Genomic DNA, 16,203 nt, shown 5'->3' with positions numbered 1-16,203 from the left:
AAAATTGTTTAAAAAATTGTTAATCACCGGAACTTTCTTTACAACTAATTCTAGCAGAACTCTTTTAGAACTGTCAAAAATAATCGTTAAACCGCGTAAAATCTTCAACACGACACTTGTCATTAAGCGTCGTGCTGGGCGTGGATTACAAAAATTGTTTAAAAAATAGCTAATCATTGGAACTATTTGTAAAAATAATTCTAAATCATAGAACTCCGCTAGAACTACCGAGAACTCCCTTCAGAACCGCGAAAAATCATCAGCACGACACATATTCACTAAGCGTCGTGCTGGACGTAACTGCTAAAATTGTTTAAAAAATAGTAAACAGTCGGAACTGTTTGTAAAAATAATTCTGAAGCGTAGAACTCTGCTAAAACTACCGAGAACTCCCTTCAGAACTGCGGAAAATCATCAGCACGACACATATTCACTAAGTGTCGTTTGGTGGACGTAACTGTTAAAATTGTTTAAAAAATTGTTAATCACCGGAACTTTCTTTACGACTAACTCTAAGGCACAGAACTCTTTTAGAACTGTCAAAAATAATCGTTAAACCGCGAAAAATCATCAGCACGACACTGGTCATTAAGCGTCACGCTGGGCGCGGACATCATAATTGTTTAAAAATGTTAATTGGTGGAATATCGATCTAAAATTGTATATATGTGTGGAATTTGATTAGAACTATCGGGAACTCTTGTGAAATATTATAATATTCAACGTATTTTGGTACTTTATAGAGGAGAAGTGTCGTGCTAGATTCGCGAAGTTAGCACGACATTATTTCAATTTCGATTTTTTAATATAAGGAATGCGGAACTCTTTTTAATTTTTATCAGGAACTGTAGAACTATGAAAAGTGCTACCAAAACTTTTATAATTCTTTTGAAATTCGTAGAATGTCGTGCTAACTTCACAGATCCCGTTTATTCATGGATTTCTCCGTGAATCGCTCGTTTTCGCGTTAAGAGATTGAAATTCGGAGTCGGCAGTCTCGAGCTCGATTTTCGATGTTGATACACCTTAAAATACCGTCTTATCGCCCATTATCGCGTTTCTTTCGCAACGATGCCGAAGGCCGTAGGAATCCTCTCTGCATATGTACACGTGAACTATCCGAAAGCCATCGGGAGCTCGTCGGGAGCCTATACCGGTTCCAATCGAATCCGAGTTAAAAACGCAAATTTAAAAATCAATTCCAAACACACAACCGGGCGCCGAAGAGTCAACGGTTTAAATAAGACCTATGATTTATGACGCACAATAACTCGCGCGCACGGGTGGAATGGAATAAAACTTCGCTCGCACGTAGATATAATCAATGACGCTGCAAAAATAATAAAGCATCCTCGTAACGTTCGATTTTCGCGTCGCGTAAAAAATACACACACATAGTATATATATTATATAAATATACGCGGGGCATCGCCATCCTGATACATACATACGAGAGGGAGAAGAGTAGATTGAAATTCGAGGTCTCTACGGAAACGTGCGTCACGAGCGAGAGTTTGTCGCTTCCAAAATTGACTGATTTAAAAATTCTATTTATCTGTTAGCGCGGCACGAATTAGGCGAGTCGTTCGTGCGTAAAGTTTAATGATCCGAGCGGTGCGAGTCGAGCGCGGCAAAAAGAGCAAGTGCCCGCGTTGTTGCGGAGAAAGAAAGAGAGAAAATCACTCACCTGTCTTCTCCTTGATCTCGCAGAGGACTGAAAACAGGGCGGGCTTCATCCTATGGCAGTTGAGGGTGTGTTTCCTGCAAGCAAAAACCGAACGGATTAGCTCGGTGTCGCTACTCAAAATCGTGTAAAAGGCTTTCGATAAATTCGAGATCGATCCTTCGCGAAGCTCCGAAAGGGAAAAACTGCATATACGATAAAGAGAAGGCAAATCTAGGGCGCTTTGCATACAAATTACGTGAAATTACAACTATCGCCATCGAAATTAGCGGCTCAGTGTTAATAAAGGCAATTAACTTAATTCAAGGCCGTACGTTTAATTGACGGGCCGCGATATTTAAATGGCCAAGGCGTTTAACGCACGTCGCGAAATTACAAGTGCCTCCACTCTGCGCGCGCGCGCGCTCCGCGTAAAATGCACGTATTCGTGGGAGGCACATCTGGCACTCTTTGTAGCGGCATCAAACGCGCGGACAGGTACTTAATATAACTTAACGCACATGAACGAGGCCGACGCCAGGTGAATATGGGCAGGCCCACTTTACGATTAGTCGTCGCGTGTGTGCACAGGCGATACTGTTAAATACAAGGAGCCCGAGTTCGGTGCCCCATTGGGCGCTACGTTCCTATTTTCTTCGCGGAGCGTGTTCTCTTCATTTCCGAAATATATGTAAATGATCTTCTTTTTACACGAGTTTTACCGAGAGGTACCCTTTTCCATCTGCCCTCATTACTTTCCTGACATATATTATTCCTGACACCATACGAGAGGTCTGGTATTGGCCAATACTCTTTTTCGACTCGTTCTGTACCGTCCTAATAACATACGGTCTCGAGTCTCACCATAATCTTACAGTGTGTTCGTCATTTGTTTACTTGCGAAATCGTAAAACGAGAGAAACGTAGCGCATCGCGGGCGATCTCTTCGCGGGTCGATAGATCTTATCCGGACAAAACGCCTTTGCAAGTCCGTCAAAATTATCATAAAAAGATAGGAAGGTAGAGAGGATGTGTTTACTGCGATATATATTCCGCGAGATAAATCAGGCAGATTAATGCGCTAATGAATAACGCGCGTATAATTAGCTAAGTACACACGAGCGAGTCCCACAGTAGGAGTATCATTATCACTCGTCGTCATTAATAAGCGCGCGTTGAGCGCGTTTTACAATACCGCATAATTAACTGCAAAGATTATGGCAAAGCGCTCCACGTGTTCTTTTTAATTTGATTTACGAGATACGAAGGAGAACGAACGAGATACACTTCTTGCGTGACGTTGCGGGAATCGATGAGCAAGAAAGGAGTGTATCGCGGGTGTACTTTGTAATCTGGTGAGCGATTTAATGCGTTTCCATGAACCGCCCGTAACCCGGGGACTCGAAATAAAAGCGCGCGCACCGTATATTTTATATACGCGCGGGGGCATCGTCTTGCTTTTATGAGAATTTCGTTTACACGGTGCTCCTCTCTCGGGTAACGAATCGACCTCGTAAATCGAAAGTACCATTAAACCTTTAATTCCGCCATTAACGAGCCGTGAACATAATTTTCAGCCCCGACGTAACGCTGATAGACCCCACGGACACTTTAGCGCGAAAGGCAATTACGAATACGACGCTAATACTGATATAACTATCAACTAGGGGGCAACACGGTAAACATTAAATATATATGCATATGTGTATAGAAGAAAACAAAATATGGGACTGTTGGCAGGCGTCGGAAATGAAGAGGAGCATTCCGAGACCTGGAAGTGACCCTTGAAAAAAAGACAATGGGGTATTTCAACAAGGGTAAGATCAAAAGAGACGCATTCGGCGCGCAGCAAGCACGTTAAAAAATGGCGGAGCGCAGGAAAAAGAGACGTGGGCATACCTCGCTTGCGCCTCGTCCAGACTCTGGTCCGTGATGTTCATGATCTGCTGCAGAATCTCGCCGATGTCCTGTTTCCTCGCCTCGACCGCCTGGTCGGGGCCCTGCGCCGCGGTGCCGTCGACCGGGCCCATGTAGCCGGCGGTGTTCTGGCCCGTCGGACCCTGGTTTCCACCCATCAGACCCACACTTGAACCTCCGTGTTGCAGCATCCTGCCAGTCTCATCCATCAACCGGATGCACCGCTACTTCCCAGCCCCGGTGGTGATCAGTCGGCCACCGTGTTCCGCGTGCCTCACGTGTATAGGTACGTGTCCACGCGCGAACGTGTGCGCGGCGTGTGTGCGTCTCCTTCCTTTTATTTTCTCCTTTTCCCTTTTGCTCGTATATATCCGCTACACGTCGCGGCGCCCAGAACGGAACGGCCGACGGGAGCGCACTCGTGTCGCACCACCACGCGCGTGTAACGCACCTACGCGTTATATACTCGTATACCAGGTGTCGCGAAAGAACGCGTAACAAACTTGAACAGATCCGGCCTCCGCGATCTGCCTCGTCGGACGATGCCGCTGGCCGGATGTAATGATGCACGTGCTTTCCCTCTCTCTCTTTCTCTCTTTGCCTTCCTCTTCCGGATCCCCGTGCTTCAATCGTCGATCTGTGGAAGGCGCGCGCTGCACACTTGCAAAAATATATATATTCTCTCTCTTCTTTCTCACTTACTCTTTATATCTCCGTCGTAACGAACACCTCGTGACTTGACGCACCGTTGCCTCGCGCAGAAACGCGCGGCGCGAACGACTTGGAGGTTATGCCAACGCCGCGGTCTTTGTCCTTCTGCGTGTCGCACGGCGCGGTTTTAACTCCGCTCCGTTTCTCTGCGTCTCTCCCTCCGTCCGTCGGCTCCTCTCGCGCGTTCTCGCTCGCTCTCGCCGCGGCACGCTGCTCTCACCTTCCCGCTTGCTCCGCGATGCTCCTTCTTTCTATCCTCTCTCGGCTCCGTTTCCCTTCCGCACCGCCGCCGCGCGCTCCAGCGATGCACACACACACACATACACACACACACACACTGCGCTTCTAATTATCGACTTGTAAAATCTGGTATACACAATATAGGGCAAGTTGAGATCGCTGCCTCCGGCGGCTCTAACATTGACGGATTGTCGGGTTTTACGTATACGCGGTTGTGTCGAGACGGTCGGCGTCGCGCCCGGACCGCACTCCTCCCCTCGTCGAGACTCCACACTATGTATATATATCTATATATGTATATATAATATCTCTCTTGCCTTCTTTCTCTCTCTCTCTCTCGCTCCCTCGCGATGGTTCGACGGTTCTTACTCGCTATGGCTGAAGATCGGAGTCGTTCTCCGAGCCATCCGCGCCACGGACGTCGCACACGAATTACAAGGAAACAACTGCGCCGACGACGACGACGACGACGACGACGACGGCGCGCGCGGACCGACCGTTTCCGTCGCTCTTCTCACTGTCCTCGGCCGTTCGAGCGACTGCTACGCGGCTCGCGGGTGTACGTGCGCGTCCGTGCTGTGCCTTGGAGTATATGCGTGCGGTACGCCAATCGGCGGCCATAGCAGCCGCCGCGGCCAATCAGAGCGCCCCATGCATCTGCCTCCCGCGCCGGCCGCCGCCGCGTCTCGCTCCCTCTTCCTTCCTCGCGCGTTTGCGACGATCCGTCGTTGTCCGCGCGCGCATCCACCTCTTTATTTACGATCGTCTAACTTCAGGCCGCTCGTAGCCACTCGTAGCCGCGTTCTCATAACCTCTTCCACGCTGGGCCTGGGCGCGCGCGGGCGACGTTCCTCGAGGAGCGACGATTTCTCGACCGATTTCCCGACGGGACGCTCGAGGAACGCGTCGTCGTCCGCGTATAGACAACCGCGCGTTTTCGTCGCCAACTTCACACACGGGCGCAAACTCCGCCCACCTCTGTGTCTCTCTCTCCCACCGCGGCGGCGGTCGTCCTGCTCCTTTTTCGCGCGCGACGTTTTCCCGGCCGCGTTTCTCACCGACGCGACGGCCGAGCGACGCGCGTTTCACACGTCGATCGAGACGATTGTCGAGAGAGAACTTCACGCGGGTGACGACGAATCGCGGTAACGACGCCTCGCGCGAAAAACCTACCGCTGAAACGGGAAGAAGCTCGCGCGCGCGCGTACGCGAGGCGAGAGAGAGTCGTGTCGTAAATCTACGGCTACGGGCGTGCCAGTGCGCAAGCTCTCCGCACGCGCGCAAGATGGCCGCCCGCCACCGGGGCGACCATGACTGGGAAGCGGGAAACGTAAATCAAACCGCGCGGTATGGCGTGGCGGTGGTGTGGCGTGTGGCGCATACCACCGAGGCCGGTTTCTGAACCCGCGATTCCGAGTACAACAGCCGCGCGGATTATCCGTAACAGAATCTCTCGCGACACGAAGACCGGATTAAATTTACGAAAATATGTAATGCGTTTTACGTTATTCGAATTGCATTTAATTAATTGTAAGAACGTTTGCTATTAGTTTTTCCAGTTTTTACATCGAAAATCGAACACTTGAGATTTGTCGAGCTTATTAGATTATATCCCTGAAATGATTAAAATAATTATACCTATAAATTGACATTGCTGAAAATTAAATAAAAATGTTTAATTAAATAGAGCTTTAAGATCCCCCTTCGGTTGTTCTTAACTTTTTAAACAATTTAAATGATTCGTTTATCTCTGTATTTGATGATGAATGACCGCTGGACACTAGCCATACTCGATCTAATAGCAGCAGTGATTCAGATATTGAGAGAGATACTCTTTCTGTTTAATTAAAGAATATAAATAAAAAATTTAGTTTTGTTAGCCTGTTTCATCTATATCAATTGTATCTTAACTATAGATTTTACTCTTATTGTTATATTAAGTTGCATTTTTTGTTTCTTTTTTTTTAATGTTAATTGCGCTTTTGCTCGCAAAACCTATGTATGGGGGTGTATATGATGCGTAAATGTATGTCAGCATTCGCAGTGTATCGAACTCGTGTGCATGTGCATAGGTGTGTTCGCTAAGCCCAAATGACCTGTGCAAATCGGTCGCTTCTGCATTCTCTGCGAAATGAGATTGAGATGTCAATTGAACGAATCTAGTGGCGCCCTCCTACGAATTATTTCCGATAACGTTTTGTGATAACGTTTTTTTTTTCCGTTTCCGGTAAATGTTGTTCCACGCATGTCTTCCGCATAAGGAATGTAATTTCTTTGTATAATTGGTGCATCATATAAATTGGACTACAAATAACACGCATTAATGAAAAATTTTTTTAATGAATAGACGATGCAACGATTATAGTGATCGGAGTTGCTTAGAATTTTTCTACTAAATCAAGCAATCGGGGAGTTGATTGTACATATTTCGAAACGAGGTGAAAATTGCAAAAGTGAACAGATTTACTAGATTTCAACCAATGAAATCGTAGATACTCTAGTGAGTTTCCTCACTTTTGTAATTTTCACCTCGTTTCAAGATACGTAATCGACCCTCAGGGGACTTATTCTCGAAAAATATCGCATACGACATTTCACGAATGTCACTAGAAAATCACACTTTGCAAGTATGCTATTGGTTGCAAAGTATAATGTTCACGACATGTATATCTTGAAACGATGTAAAAATTACAAAAGCGAGGAAGAAATTCACTAATCTACAATTTCATTTGTCGAAATTTAATAAATCTTTTCACTTTTGTAACAATTTTCACCTCGTTTCAAGATACATAAAATCGATCCCGAGAAACTCTTGCTATGTAGCCAATCAGCAATTACCATTCTTCTCCGTTCCTCATGATTTATATACAGGTAGAAAAAATTTTGACGTACTTTCGCCAATTAATCTGACATCGCATAATGTGTGTGTTCATTCTTTTATTTTCCATTAATGCGTATAATTTGTTTCTTTAAATTTCTACTACATCTTATTATAGCGAATTCGATTGGACGCACTAGTCACTAGTGCACAAACCCGGGAATTTTGAGCCTGGAGTGAGTTTTCGTTACACCCCTGGGGCTCGATTCTTGAATTCATTCGCAAGATAAACGCATGCGTAAATGTTGTTTTTACAGAAAATTTGCAAGTCGATTGGCTATCGCACAGCTTTTGACCAATCAACTTGCAACGTTTCTGTAAGAACAGAATTATTTGCGCATACGTTTCTCTCGCGAATGAATTCAAGAATCGAGCGACACTACCGACGCGCCATTTATCGACCTTGATCGAGCCCTTAATTGTATTTCACAGCAATTTTAATGTGCTCTTTCGTTTAAAAACAAATATTTTTTTGGTCTCTTAATACTTTTTTCAGAAAATGTGAAGTAATATTATATTATCCTCAAATACTAATAAATTATCGAACAATCAGAAATATGTAAATATGTAATTAATAACAATGACTTTTAATTGGGGTGTAAAAATCATCTTAAGCATCAATCATTATATATTTTATGCAAAAAAAGAACAAAAATCAGGCGCTCGTTTCCAATCGTCAGAAAATCGTCATACACAAATCAACAGAAAGATGTGTATTTAATGTAAATATATCTAATAAACCGCGAAAATCTTAACACATTTTATTATGCTGTTTGGTAAAATATCAGGCATAATTTTATCAGTCGAAACATTTGCATTTTACATTTACATTAAAACAACATATGGCTTTTATGTTTAATATATGTTTGCATCAGTGCGCATATTAATTCCAACCAAATTCGCAATTAATTTCTAATAAATTTCTAATAAAATTTCTTTCTCTTTTGCAATTTGTCGAACGCTAAATGCGCTCCAAAATGTGCTGGTAGTACTTATGGGAAATCTAACGTACTTGGGGAAAAAAAAAACATCGGATCGGCTACATGTAAACTCTGTCATGATGTTCAAATACCTAGACGCGACGCGTTCGACATCTAGCTCAACATTTCATTTCCGGGTTTGGCTTGGCCATTTCTGGAACGGACGAAACGGTTCACTCACGGCTCACGGCTTCCCGCTTCACGGTTCTTTACGTGGATTAGTGATTACTTAGTGCCATTGACGTGGGTTTTGCGAAGTTTTGCCTAATTTTATCGTGAGTATATATTTTCAATTATCTATAAAATCGAGTATACTGAGCATACGAGTGAAATCCGAATATAATGGGCTTTTACGTATGTACATAGAGACTTGACCAATAGACCAATCAAGATTATTTCCAACCATGAGGGTTGTGCGTTCGACGTTCGAGTAACAGGAAAGTTTTTGCCAGACCGGCGTCGGCGTGTCGGCTGTCGGCCAGAAGCATTCGTTGCGAGAAATCGTTGACAAAGTAAGCAGTTTTTTGTAATCAGGTGAGAGAAACTTGTTTGCTTACTTGATAAGACAAAGAGGTTAATTTATTAAGCCAAATCTACAATGTGTTCTTTGCTTCTTGTTTTCTGCTCTTAATCTCTTTGCGACTATCTCGTATTTCGCAATTCCGTCGCGTAACGTGATGTTTCTTAATTTGTCTCTTCTGAAATTCGTCAATTTTTATCTTGGACGACAGAGAACAAAAAACATATTGCGTTACGCGACAAAATTGTGAAATACAAGATAGTCTCAAAGAGATTAAGAGCAGAAAACGGGAAGCAAAGAATACATTGTAGATCAGGTTTTAAGAAAAGAAGAAAGACATTTTTATGCTAATTTTATTGAAATGATTTTAGGTGGAAAGACCTGAGAACTTGGTTGAACCTAACCTATTTTGGTCGTACTGTTTCCTATAATAAGAAACAGAAGACATATTTGGAGGAAGAATAACACCACAACCACTACAATGGATCACGACAAATATTATAAGTGGGATAAAAGTGGTTATACTGTGCATTTTTATAACAACGATCGACTCGATACACCTGACATAAAGAAGGCATTTTCACCTTATGGAAAAGTTATAGGCATAAACTTTGGTAAAGAAGACACTCTACTTACATTTGTCAAGTTCCTAACCTTGAAAGAAACAATAGCCTGTTTAAACGGCTTGAAAGACAGTGACATAGAGATATTACCAGAAAGGAGTAAAATGAAAAAAAGGGACAACAGAGATTCAAGTCAACAGCAGGCAGTGAGAACGGAAAACTCATTTCAAAAAACATTCAACAACGACAAGAAATTGAATAAAAACTTGCCAAACGCTAGAGAAAGTTCACCTCGTAAAAGAACTTCTAATGAAAGTAATAGATCCAATAACTTTTCGAGTAATCAAAAATTTATGCCTAATCATGAACCCAATCCAAATGTGAGAGGCAGCGAATCAGATTTGTCAGTATTTAATGAAAAATCTTTATTATTTTCAAAACAACAAATTTCCAAGGAGACTAATTCCTCAGATACTACAATAGATTATGAAAAATATTATAGACTATCAAAAGACGATACTTACACCATACATTTTGCAAACAGGAGAGGACTCGAAATGGATGAAATAGAGAAGCTCTGTTTACCTTATGGAAATGTTGTATCGATATATCCTGGTGGTGAAAATAATGGACTTCGATTTGTAAAGTATAAAACACAAGAGGAAGTAATGAGGTGTATAAAAGGTCTACGCGATGGTAATGTGATAGCCTTATTACCACAAAAAGATAAAGTTATGACTGAAACGAAAACAACTGATCAAAGAAGTTTGAATCCGTGGCAGAATCCTTCATGGCAGACAGCAGCAAGTGCAGAAATGGGTGGAACAAAACCAACTGATCAAGGAAGTTTGTGTCCATGGGAGGCAGCAAGGACAGAAGATACGTCACAAAGGACATTTAGCACTGGCAAACAATTTAATTCGAACTCCATTCATAATGAAAGATCTCCAGAAAACGGAGAAAAGCCAAATTATAATACGAAAACTTCTGGTTTGAATAAATTAAAAGATACTGACTATTCTTCAGACACTGCCTCTCGCAGTTCAAGACAAAGCTATAAATTTAATGAAAATAAAACCAAATATAAGAAGACAAGTCCACAGATGTCCAATGAACAATACTCATTTTCAAGACAACAGAATCCCATGAGTAACAAAGCTTATGATCGAGTAATGAGAGAAGAGCAACAAGAAACTAAATTATATCCTTCAACAAAGACTGAGACAGATATCAAAATGGATAAAATGCGAGCTGGCACACGCGATCACAATATACCGGCATTAATTTCTGACACAGAAACAAAGTTGAATAAATCTGATACGGTGCACTACGGTATGTTAAGTGGGACCGCTAGGAACGCCTTACCTGAATTATATCAAGAAATAATTGTTGCTAACATTCATACAAACTATAGTGTACATTACATTTTACATTTGTTTGAGAAGTACGGTCCAATTTCAGCGACGCTTGTGAAGACGATCCCTGAAAATGATTTAAGATACTGTCAGGTTTATTTTGAGACTGCACAAGACGCGGTAGCTGTCGAAAAAGAATTTGATAATTTTTATTTAGCTGGAAAGAATCTGATTGTTTTACAAAGATCACGATTGATAGACGAAACTCTGTAAATAATTTGGTATTTTTTAATAGTAGATAACGACATTTTTGTAAGGATTTTTTTTTCTGCCATAAAGGTGACAGCTCATTGTTTAGTTTATATTAAAATAATTTTATGCAACACGTATGTGTAATTTTGATAAATTCTGATTGAATAATATTAGCTCACGAAATGAACTATAATGTATTATGAAAACGATTGCGCGTGTGTGTGTGGGTGTGTGCGTGCGTGTGTGTGTGTTTGGTTTATATTGAAATAACTTTATGCAACACGTATGTGTAATTTTGATAAATTCTGGTTGAATATTAGCTCACAAAATAAACTATAATGTATTATGAAAACGATTGCGCGCGCGCGTGTGTGTGTGTGTGTGTGTGTGTGTGTGTTTGTGCGCCTGTATATGGATGGATTATGAAAAATCAATTTGCTTGCTTCTTATAGAGATAAATTTAGTTTAATAACAATAATAAAGTGTAAATCCCTTACTTGTACAAGCGTTTTGTTTTCTTCTTTTTCTCTCTTCTTTGTATCCTCTCCCTCTTATTTGTTTAGGCAAGGCAGAAATCAATATGGTTTATATTTATTTATATTGGTTAAATCATTTTTTAAATCGCAAAAGTTGTGTATGCAGCTCTAACTTCAGTTTTCCTGTTAATTGTCAATTGCGCCATGTTATGTTTTCTGTAATCAAAATGCAAAAAGTCAAATACTAGAAAAAGAAAAATTAAAATTAGAAGAGATAAGAATTAGAATTAAAATAAATAATTTTATTAAAAAATTTTGTTTGTATACATTAATATATATTAATTTTATATATTATATATATAAAATAAAAAATAAATTTTATATAATATATAAAATAAATTATTTGCTCAACGTAGAGTAAACGAACCGATGAAAAATGGAAGAGAAATGTATTTCTTTCTTTTTTTAATAATCTATTTCTTGTTTTTCCCTCTTTCGTGTTCGATCGACATATAATAAGTAGAAAAAATAAACGTGAGTGAAGCATGCCGAATCTGTTATCTTCATGCTCAAGGTTTGTAGCACTTGGGCAACATAACCTATTTCAGGTAAAACTATTTACATTCTCTTTGAAGTACACGTGAGCCGAGAGGAAGATGCAATTAACAATGTCGAAGGGTTTCAATAAAGAGGAAGCTCAGGAAGCGCGCAAAGAGCTTCAGAAAGAGGATCAATTTATATCGTGTTTATTATCTATAATGCCTCTGTCGACGCGTGAATTGGGTGACTATATTTTTATCAAATAATATAATTTCCAAACTTTAAAGGATTACATTTTTTCGTGATTAAATGGATATTTTATGTTTTTATTTAGCTGATAAAAATTATCCAGCGACGGAGGAGAAAGAGCCTACAAAAAAAGGTTAGTCACTTATGTAAAAAGTGCAAGATGATTGTGCAGAATTCAGTCTACTAGCCAATAAAATTTTATTTATGTTTATATTTTAGTGCAATACAAAAAGATGGCAATTAAAATTGTCACTCAGATAATAATTTTTGTTTCCAGAAAGTTTGCATTTTGTTCGTTTACCAAAAACAAAAAATAATTTTATTCTCTGCAAGCTTTATTGCTCATTTTTTTTTTTTACTGTATTTTCTATTGCAGCGAAGACTTTCACTATACCAGGCAAGAAAAATCAGAGGGCACATACCTTTGAGGAGTTACATGCAAAATTGGAGGAATTAAAGGGGGTCAAAAAGTTGGATTATAAACAGAAACTTCTTAAGAAAACTTTGAAAAATAGAATCAAGAAGAAGACGAAAAGAGAAGAACGTTTGGTACAAAAGAAGCTTGCTAGGATAGAGCAGAATACAGCTAGTGGTAGTAAAATAAAGACGGAAGATGAGGAAGTACCAAAAGTGCCGAAACCAAAACCAGTTTTCAATTCGGAAGGTAAAATGGTGTTCAGCAAATTTGACTTCTCTGAGATTGGCGTAAAGAAGAAACTACCTAAGAGTCAGAATGACCCTAAAAAGATGTTACAACAATTGCAACAGAAAAAAGAAAAATTGAAACAATTGGAAGAATTGGGCGACAAAGAAAAAGCTGAAGACATTAGAGAGAAAGATGCATGGAAATCTGCGTTGGCGAAAGCATCTGGTGAAAAAGTATGTACTTACCTTAACGTGCTTATTTCATAAGAAAAATTGCTTTTTAATATCCCTGTGTTTAACAAAATATAAAAATGTTATTTACATATTTCTTATAAATTCTTTATGTTACATATTTCTTATAAATTCTTTATATTTTGCATCAGCGCTAATTTCTTTATATTATGAATTTGTCATTATATTATTTGTTCTTTACATATAAATTTATTTTATGTCTTTAATTCATATTTATATTATACTTATTTAACAGATTAAAGACGATCCCGAATTGCTGAAACGTACTATAAAACGAAACGAGCAGAAAAAGAAACACAGCGCAAAGAAATGGAATTCCAGGATAGAGAACGTACAGAAATCTATGCAGGAAAGGCAAGAAAAACGACGAGAAAATATTATGAAGAAGAAGAAGGAGAAGAAACAGAATAAATTGAAAAAGGCGTCAAAAAAAGGGCGCATAGTATCTGGATTTTAACCGTTTTTTTACATAGCTATAATTTGAATCAAATTTACATTGTAAAATTTTACGTTTTTAAGGATAGTTAGTTTTTTTAATTTTGTTTAATTTACTATGCATACTTGACTGTCGATAATCATTCTATTCATCGATCTAATAGAGAAAAACTATTCTATACCATGTTATATTTGTTGGCTAGAATGGTGGAATGTTTATAAAAGAAAGTGTACATTGTGAACTACCTACTTGTGTACAATATCAATTTATGTATAATACAACCACGAATAATAACTTTATTCATGTAATTTCGTTTGTACATTAATTAAAAATCTGTATTTACATCGATATATTAGTCTCGTAGACCAGCTACTTCCTACAGTAGTGACCGGATACGTTTTGGATTGTAACTGTCGTGTAAAAAGCTCTACTCGCAGGTAAATCGCGAGCAAATGGTATAAAATTTCGGTCGCAAGTTTGTGTTTAGTCGCCGCATACATACGTACATACATACGCACATACATTCACACAAAAGGATCGTACGATGCTCTACTTTGCGAACATCGCTTTTATTTGTTGTAAACTTGTTTTATTTACTTCTCTCTCGACACAGAGGTATTGTATTTTTTTTCTGATATTTCGCGCGATCTCCATCGCGATATGGTAGTGCTTGAGTAAGGACGTCCGGCTTCCTTCCGGTGCTCCATTAAGGAGGCTCTTACCTCGATCATAATATGACAGATCTTTATGAAATTAATATATGTTGTAAAGTGAACCACAACGGACCGATGCCCAAAACTTGAGCATAGGTTGACGATAAAAACTGTAAAAATATCAGTATTGAAATTCGCATTTTTAACACAGGGCATATGGTAAACACTAAAATTTTTACCGGAAGTGATGTATTTTCTTGGCAAGTTTGCGAGCCAGGTAAACAAAAAACTAAGAAATTGTAGTTAAAATAATAATCTTTCTAATGATAAGAAGAAAACTTGGTGTTGACGATGAGTTATAAAAGATATTGTAGTTTTAATATCACGTACGACAGGTTAGGCGAATGATCTTCCGAATGTCAAAATCGCGCGAAGTTTCTAACCTCACTTGCACATGTCTTTTCTCTGCGCTGTATGGTAGCGGCATAATTATTCTCTCGCGCATTGACAACCTTTATTTTCGCGAATTTTCCTTTCATTTTTCCTCTCAGCATTCTCACGTTATATCTTTCTTTTGGCTCCATCTCTTCATCGCATCATTCGCTACAACGCTACACGGCTACACCTCACTTAGCTGCAGACTGCTACAGACGACGTTGTGGTTGTGACACGCGCATGTTCTGCTCTTTAGCACTGACGTAGTCAACTGACTTATTGTATAAATTTTAATATTTACACTAATAGAACATATAACTTACTCTTACACTATGTAAAAATCATTATTTATTTTTTTATTTAATTTTCCGATAATTTTATAACCAATTATTAATGATAATTTTTCGGTTGCTACATTGATTAGAGCAGCCGGGTAAGAGCCTCCTTAAGACGTCTATTTTCAGTGAGGCCGGTCAGTAAATGATTGGCAGATCCAGGACGAGAGCTTCGATTAAGCTGCCGTCTTCCACCTCCTGCTAGGTATCTCCTAACGCCGCGGAGACCGCATTAGCGTGTGTCAAAGCTGTCCATAACGGGCTATGATCCACAGGCAACGGCACCGCCAAGGATTTCGATGGTCGTGGGGACCTGCAAGAACGGGGAATAATGCAACCACATCTGCAAGACACATTGACTGATCAACATATTCATTACGGAGACGTTAATATATAGTTTCGACATGCTAATAAGTCGCCATCTCGAATAGTGCAGATATCTCACAAATAAATATTTTATAAACAATTGGTTTGTACATCTCGGTTACTTTCTATATTTTACGTTATTTTAAAATTTTATATATTCGTCTCTTACTTTGCATTTTTATACATATGTTTTAATCTCTTGTTCTATTTTATATCCTGTTATCCTCGCTTTCTTTTATGTGCTATCGGCAAACATATTTCACTAACAAAAGAAATGCATCGGAAATATCATCAATATCTATCGGTTATGGAATTTGATGGATCTGATGAATATTCGTCAGAGAAGCCAGCGTGTATCGACATTTTTTTGTTCGATAAAGAAATCCCGCGCTCTGAAGAATTTTATTTACTCTATTTTTACATGTAAGTTTGAATAATTTGGATTAAAAATTGCGCTCTTTCCAATACTTCGCAACTGCCATGTGGTCGCAATCGCGTCGACCAATCAGCGTGCCCCTACGTAGTACGTTACGTGCTAGATGAAAAAATGTTCAATTCGTCGATGAACGGCGGAGAAGCGAGGGGAGAGACACGTTTTGTGTGACGCTCGCGCTTTCTCGCGAGTTTTTACCCGATCCGTTCGCGTTCTTCTTCGCGAAATATCGAGTCCGATCGCGTCGCGACCCCGATAGCACCAATATCCTATAAATAATATTCATATAACGTCCATAGGCATT

At 39.9% G+C, this 16,203-nt stretch overlaps 4 protein-coding genes and 1 long non-coding RNA gene across 23 annotated transcripts in view; 2 read left to right on the top strand and 3 right to left on the bottom strand.

Moving 5' to 3' along the window:
• The window catches only part of Exd (PBX homeobox extradenticle), a 55,546-nt gene extending 49,801 nt beyond the window's left edge, over nucleotides 1-5,745 (bottom strand). For 3 of the 10 annotated variants that reach the window (XM_077416521.1, XM_077416523.1, XM_077416522.1), the window contains exons 1-2: nucleotides 3,563-5,744; nucleotides 1,688-1,761 (exon numbers count right to left, since the gene is read on the bottom strand). In XM_077416521.1, the coding sequence (XP_077272647.1) occupies nucleotides 1,688-1,761; nucleotides 3,563-3,789 (301 nt within the window). In that variant the 5' untranslated portion in view covers nucleotides 3,790-5,744. Of the gene's footprint in view, nucleotides 1-1,687; nucleotides 1,762-3,562 lie in introns of all 10 variants that reach the window. The other 7 variants (XM_077416527.1, XM_077416524.1, XM_077416525.1 and 4 more) reach the window with 5 other exon arrangements.
• A 2,768-nt stretch (nucleotides 5,746-8,513) lies between these two features.
• Nucleotides 8,514-11,584, top strand: LOC143903062 (uncharacterized). Of its 2 annotated transcripts, none has more exons than XM_077416422.1 (3): nucleotides 8,514-8,664; nucleotides 8,756-8,901; nucleotides 9,281-11,584. In XM_077416422.1, exon 3 carries the CDS (start codon nucleotides 9,391-9,393, stop codon nucleotides 11,098-11,100), a length of 1,710 nt encoding a protein of 569 aa, XP_077272548.1. In that variant the 5' UTR covers nucleotides 8,514-8,664; nucleotides 8,756-8,901; nucleotides 9,281-9,390; the 3' UTR covers nucleotides 11,101-11,584. The 2 variants fall into 2 exon arrangements, with proteins under 2 accessions (XP_077272548.1, XP_077272549.1); XM_077416423.1 differs by having other exon boundaries at nucleotides 8,756-8,923.
• A 543-nt stretch (nucleotides 11,585-12,127) lies between these two features.
• Nucleotides 12,128-13,985, top strand: Surf6 (Surfeit locus protein 6). Its single transcript, XM_077416567.1, has 4 exons — nucleotides 12,128-12,338; nucleotides 12,430-12,477; nucleotides 12,721-13,223; nucleotides 13,477-13,985. The coding sequence occupies exons 1-4, from the start codon at nucleotides 12,212-12,214 to the stop codon at nucleotides 13,696-13,698; spliced, it is 900 nt and encodes a 299-aa protein (XP_077272693.1). The 5' UTR covers nucleotides 12,128-12,211; the 3' UTR covers nucleotides 13,699-13,985.
• LOC143903143 (uncharacterized) lies at nucleotides 13,927-15,209 on the bottom strand. 2 transcript variants are annotated; one of them, XR_013258616.1, is made up of 2 exons: nucleotides 14,570-15,209; nucleotides 13,927-14,500 (listed from the first exon to the last, which is right to left on the bottom strand). It is a non-coding gene; the product is annotated as an uncharacterized LOC143903143 (long non-coding RNA). The 2 variants fall into 2 exon arrangements; XR_013258617.1 differs by having other exon boundaries at nucleotides 14,721-15,209.
• Nucleotides 15,210-15,215: 6 nt separating this feature from the next.
• Nucleotides 15,216-16,203, bottom strand: part of LOC143903140 (uncharacterized) — a 38,671-nt gene continuing 37,683 nt past the window's right edge. For 7 of the 8 annotated variants that reach the window (XM_077416571.1, XM_077416569.1, XM_077416576.1 and 4 more), the window contains one exon: nucleotides 15,216-15,413. The gene's annotated coding sequence lies outside the window, so the exon portion shown is untranslated. The remainder of the gene's footprint in view (nucleotides 15,414-16,203) is intronic. The other variant, XM_077416575.1, reaches the window with a different exon arrangement.

This window comes from Temnothorax americanus, unplaced genomic scaffold (assembly GCF_048541705.1).
Source record: "Temnothorax americanus isolate GAGA-0224 unplaced genomic scaffold, ASM4854170v1 Scaffold43, whole genome shotgun sequence".
In the NCBI taxonomy this organism is placed as follows: Eukaryota; Metazoa; Arthropoda; class Insecta; order Hymenoptera; family Formicidae; genus Temnothorax; species Temnothorax americanus.
The sequence above is the reverse complement of the archived record's forward strand: the minus strand, read 5'-3'. Positions and strand labels throughout refer to the sequence as shown.

Excerpts from the sequence above, each read along its gene's own strand:
- LOC143903062 (XM_077416422.1), top strand. The coding sequence starts at position 9,391 with ATGGATCACGACAAATATTATAAGTGGGATAAAAGTGGTTATACTGTG.
- Surf6 (XM_077416567.1), top strand. The coding sequence starts at position 12,212 with ATGCAATTAACAATGTCGAAGGGTTTCAATAAAGAGGAAGCTCAGGAA. Across the intron at positions 12,339-12,429 it reads TCTGTCGACGCGTGAATTGG|CTGATAAAAATTATCCAGCG; the intron begins GTGACTATATTT and ends GTTTTTATTTAG. Across the intron at positions 12,478-12,720 it reads GAAAGAGCCTACAAAAAAAG|CGAAGACTTTCACTATACCA; the intron begins GTTAGTCACTTA and ends TTTCTATTGCAG.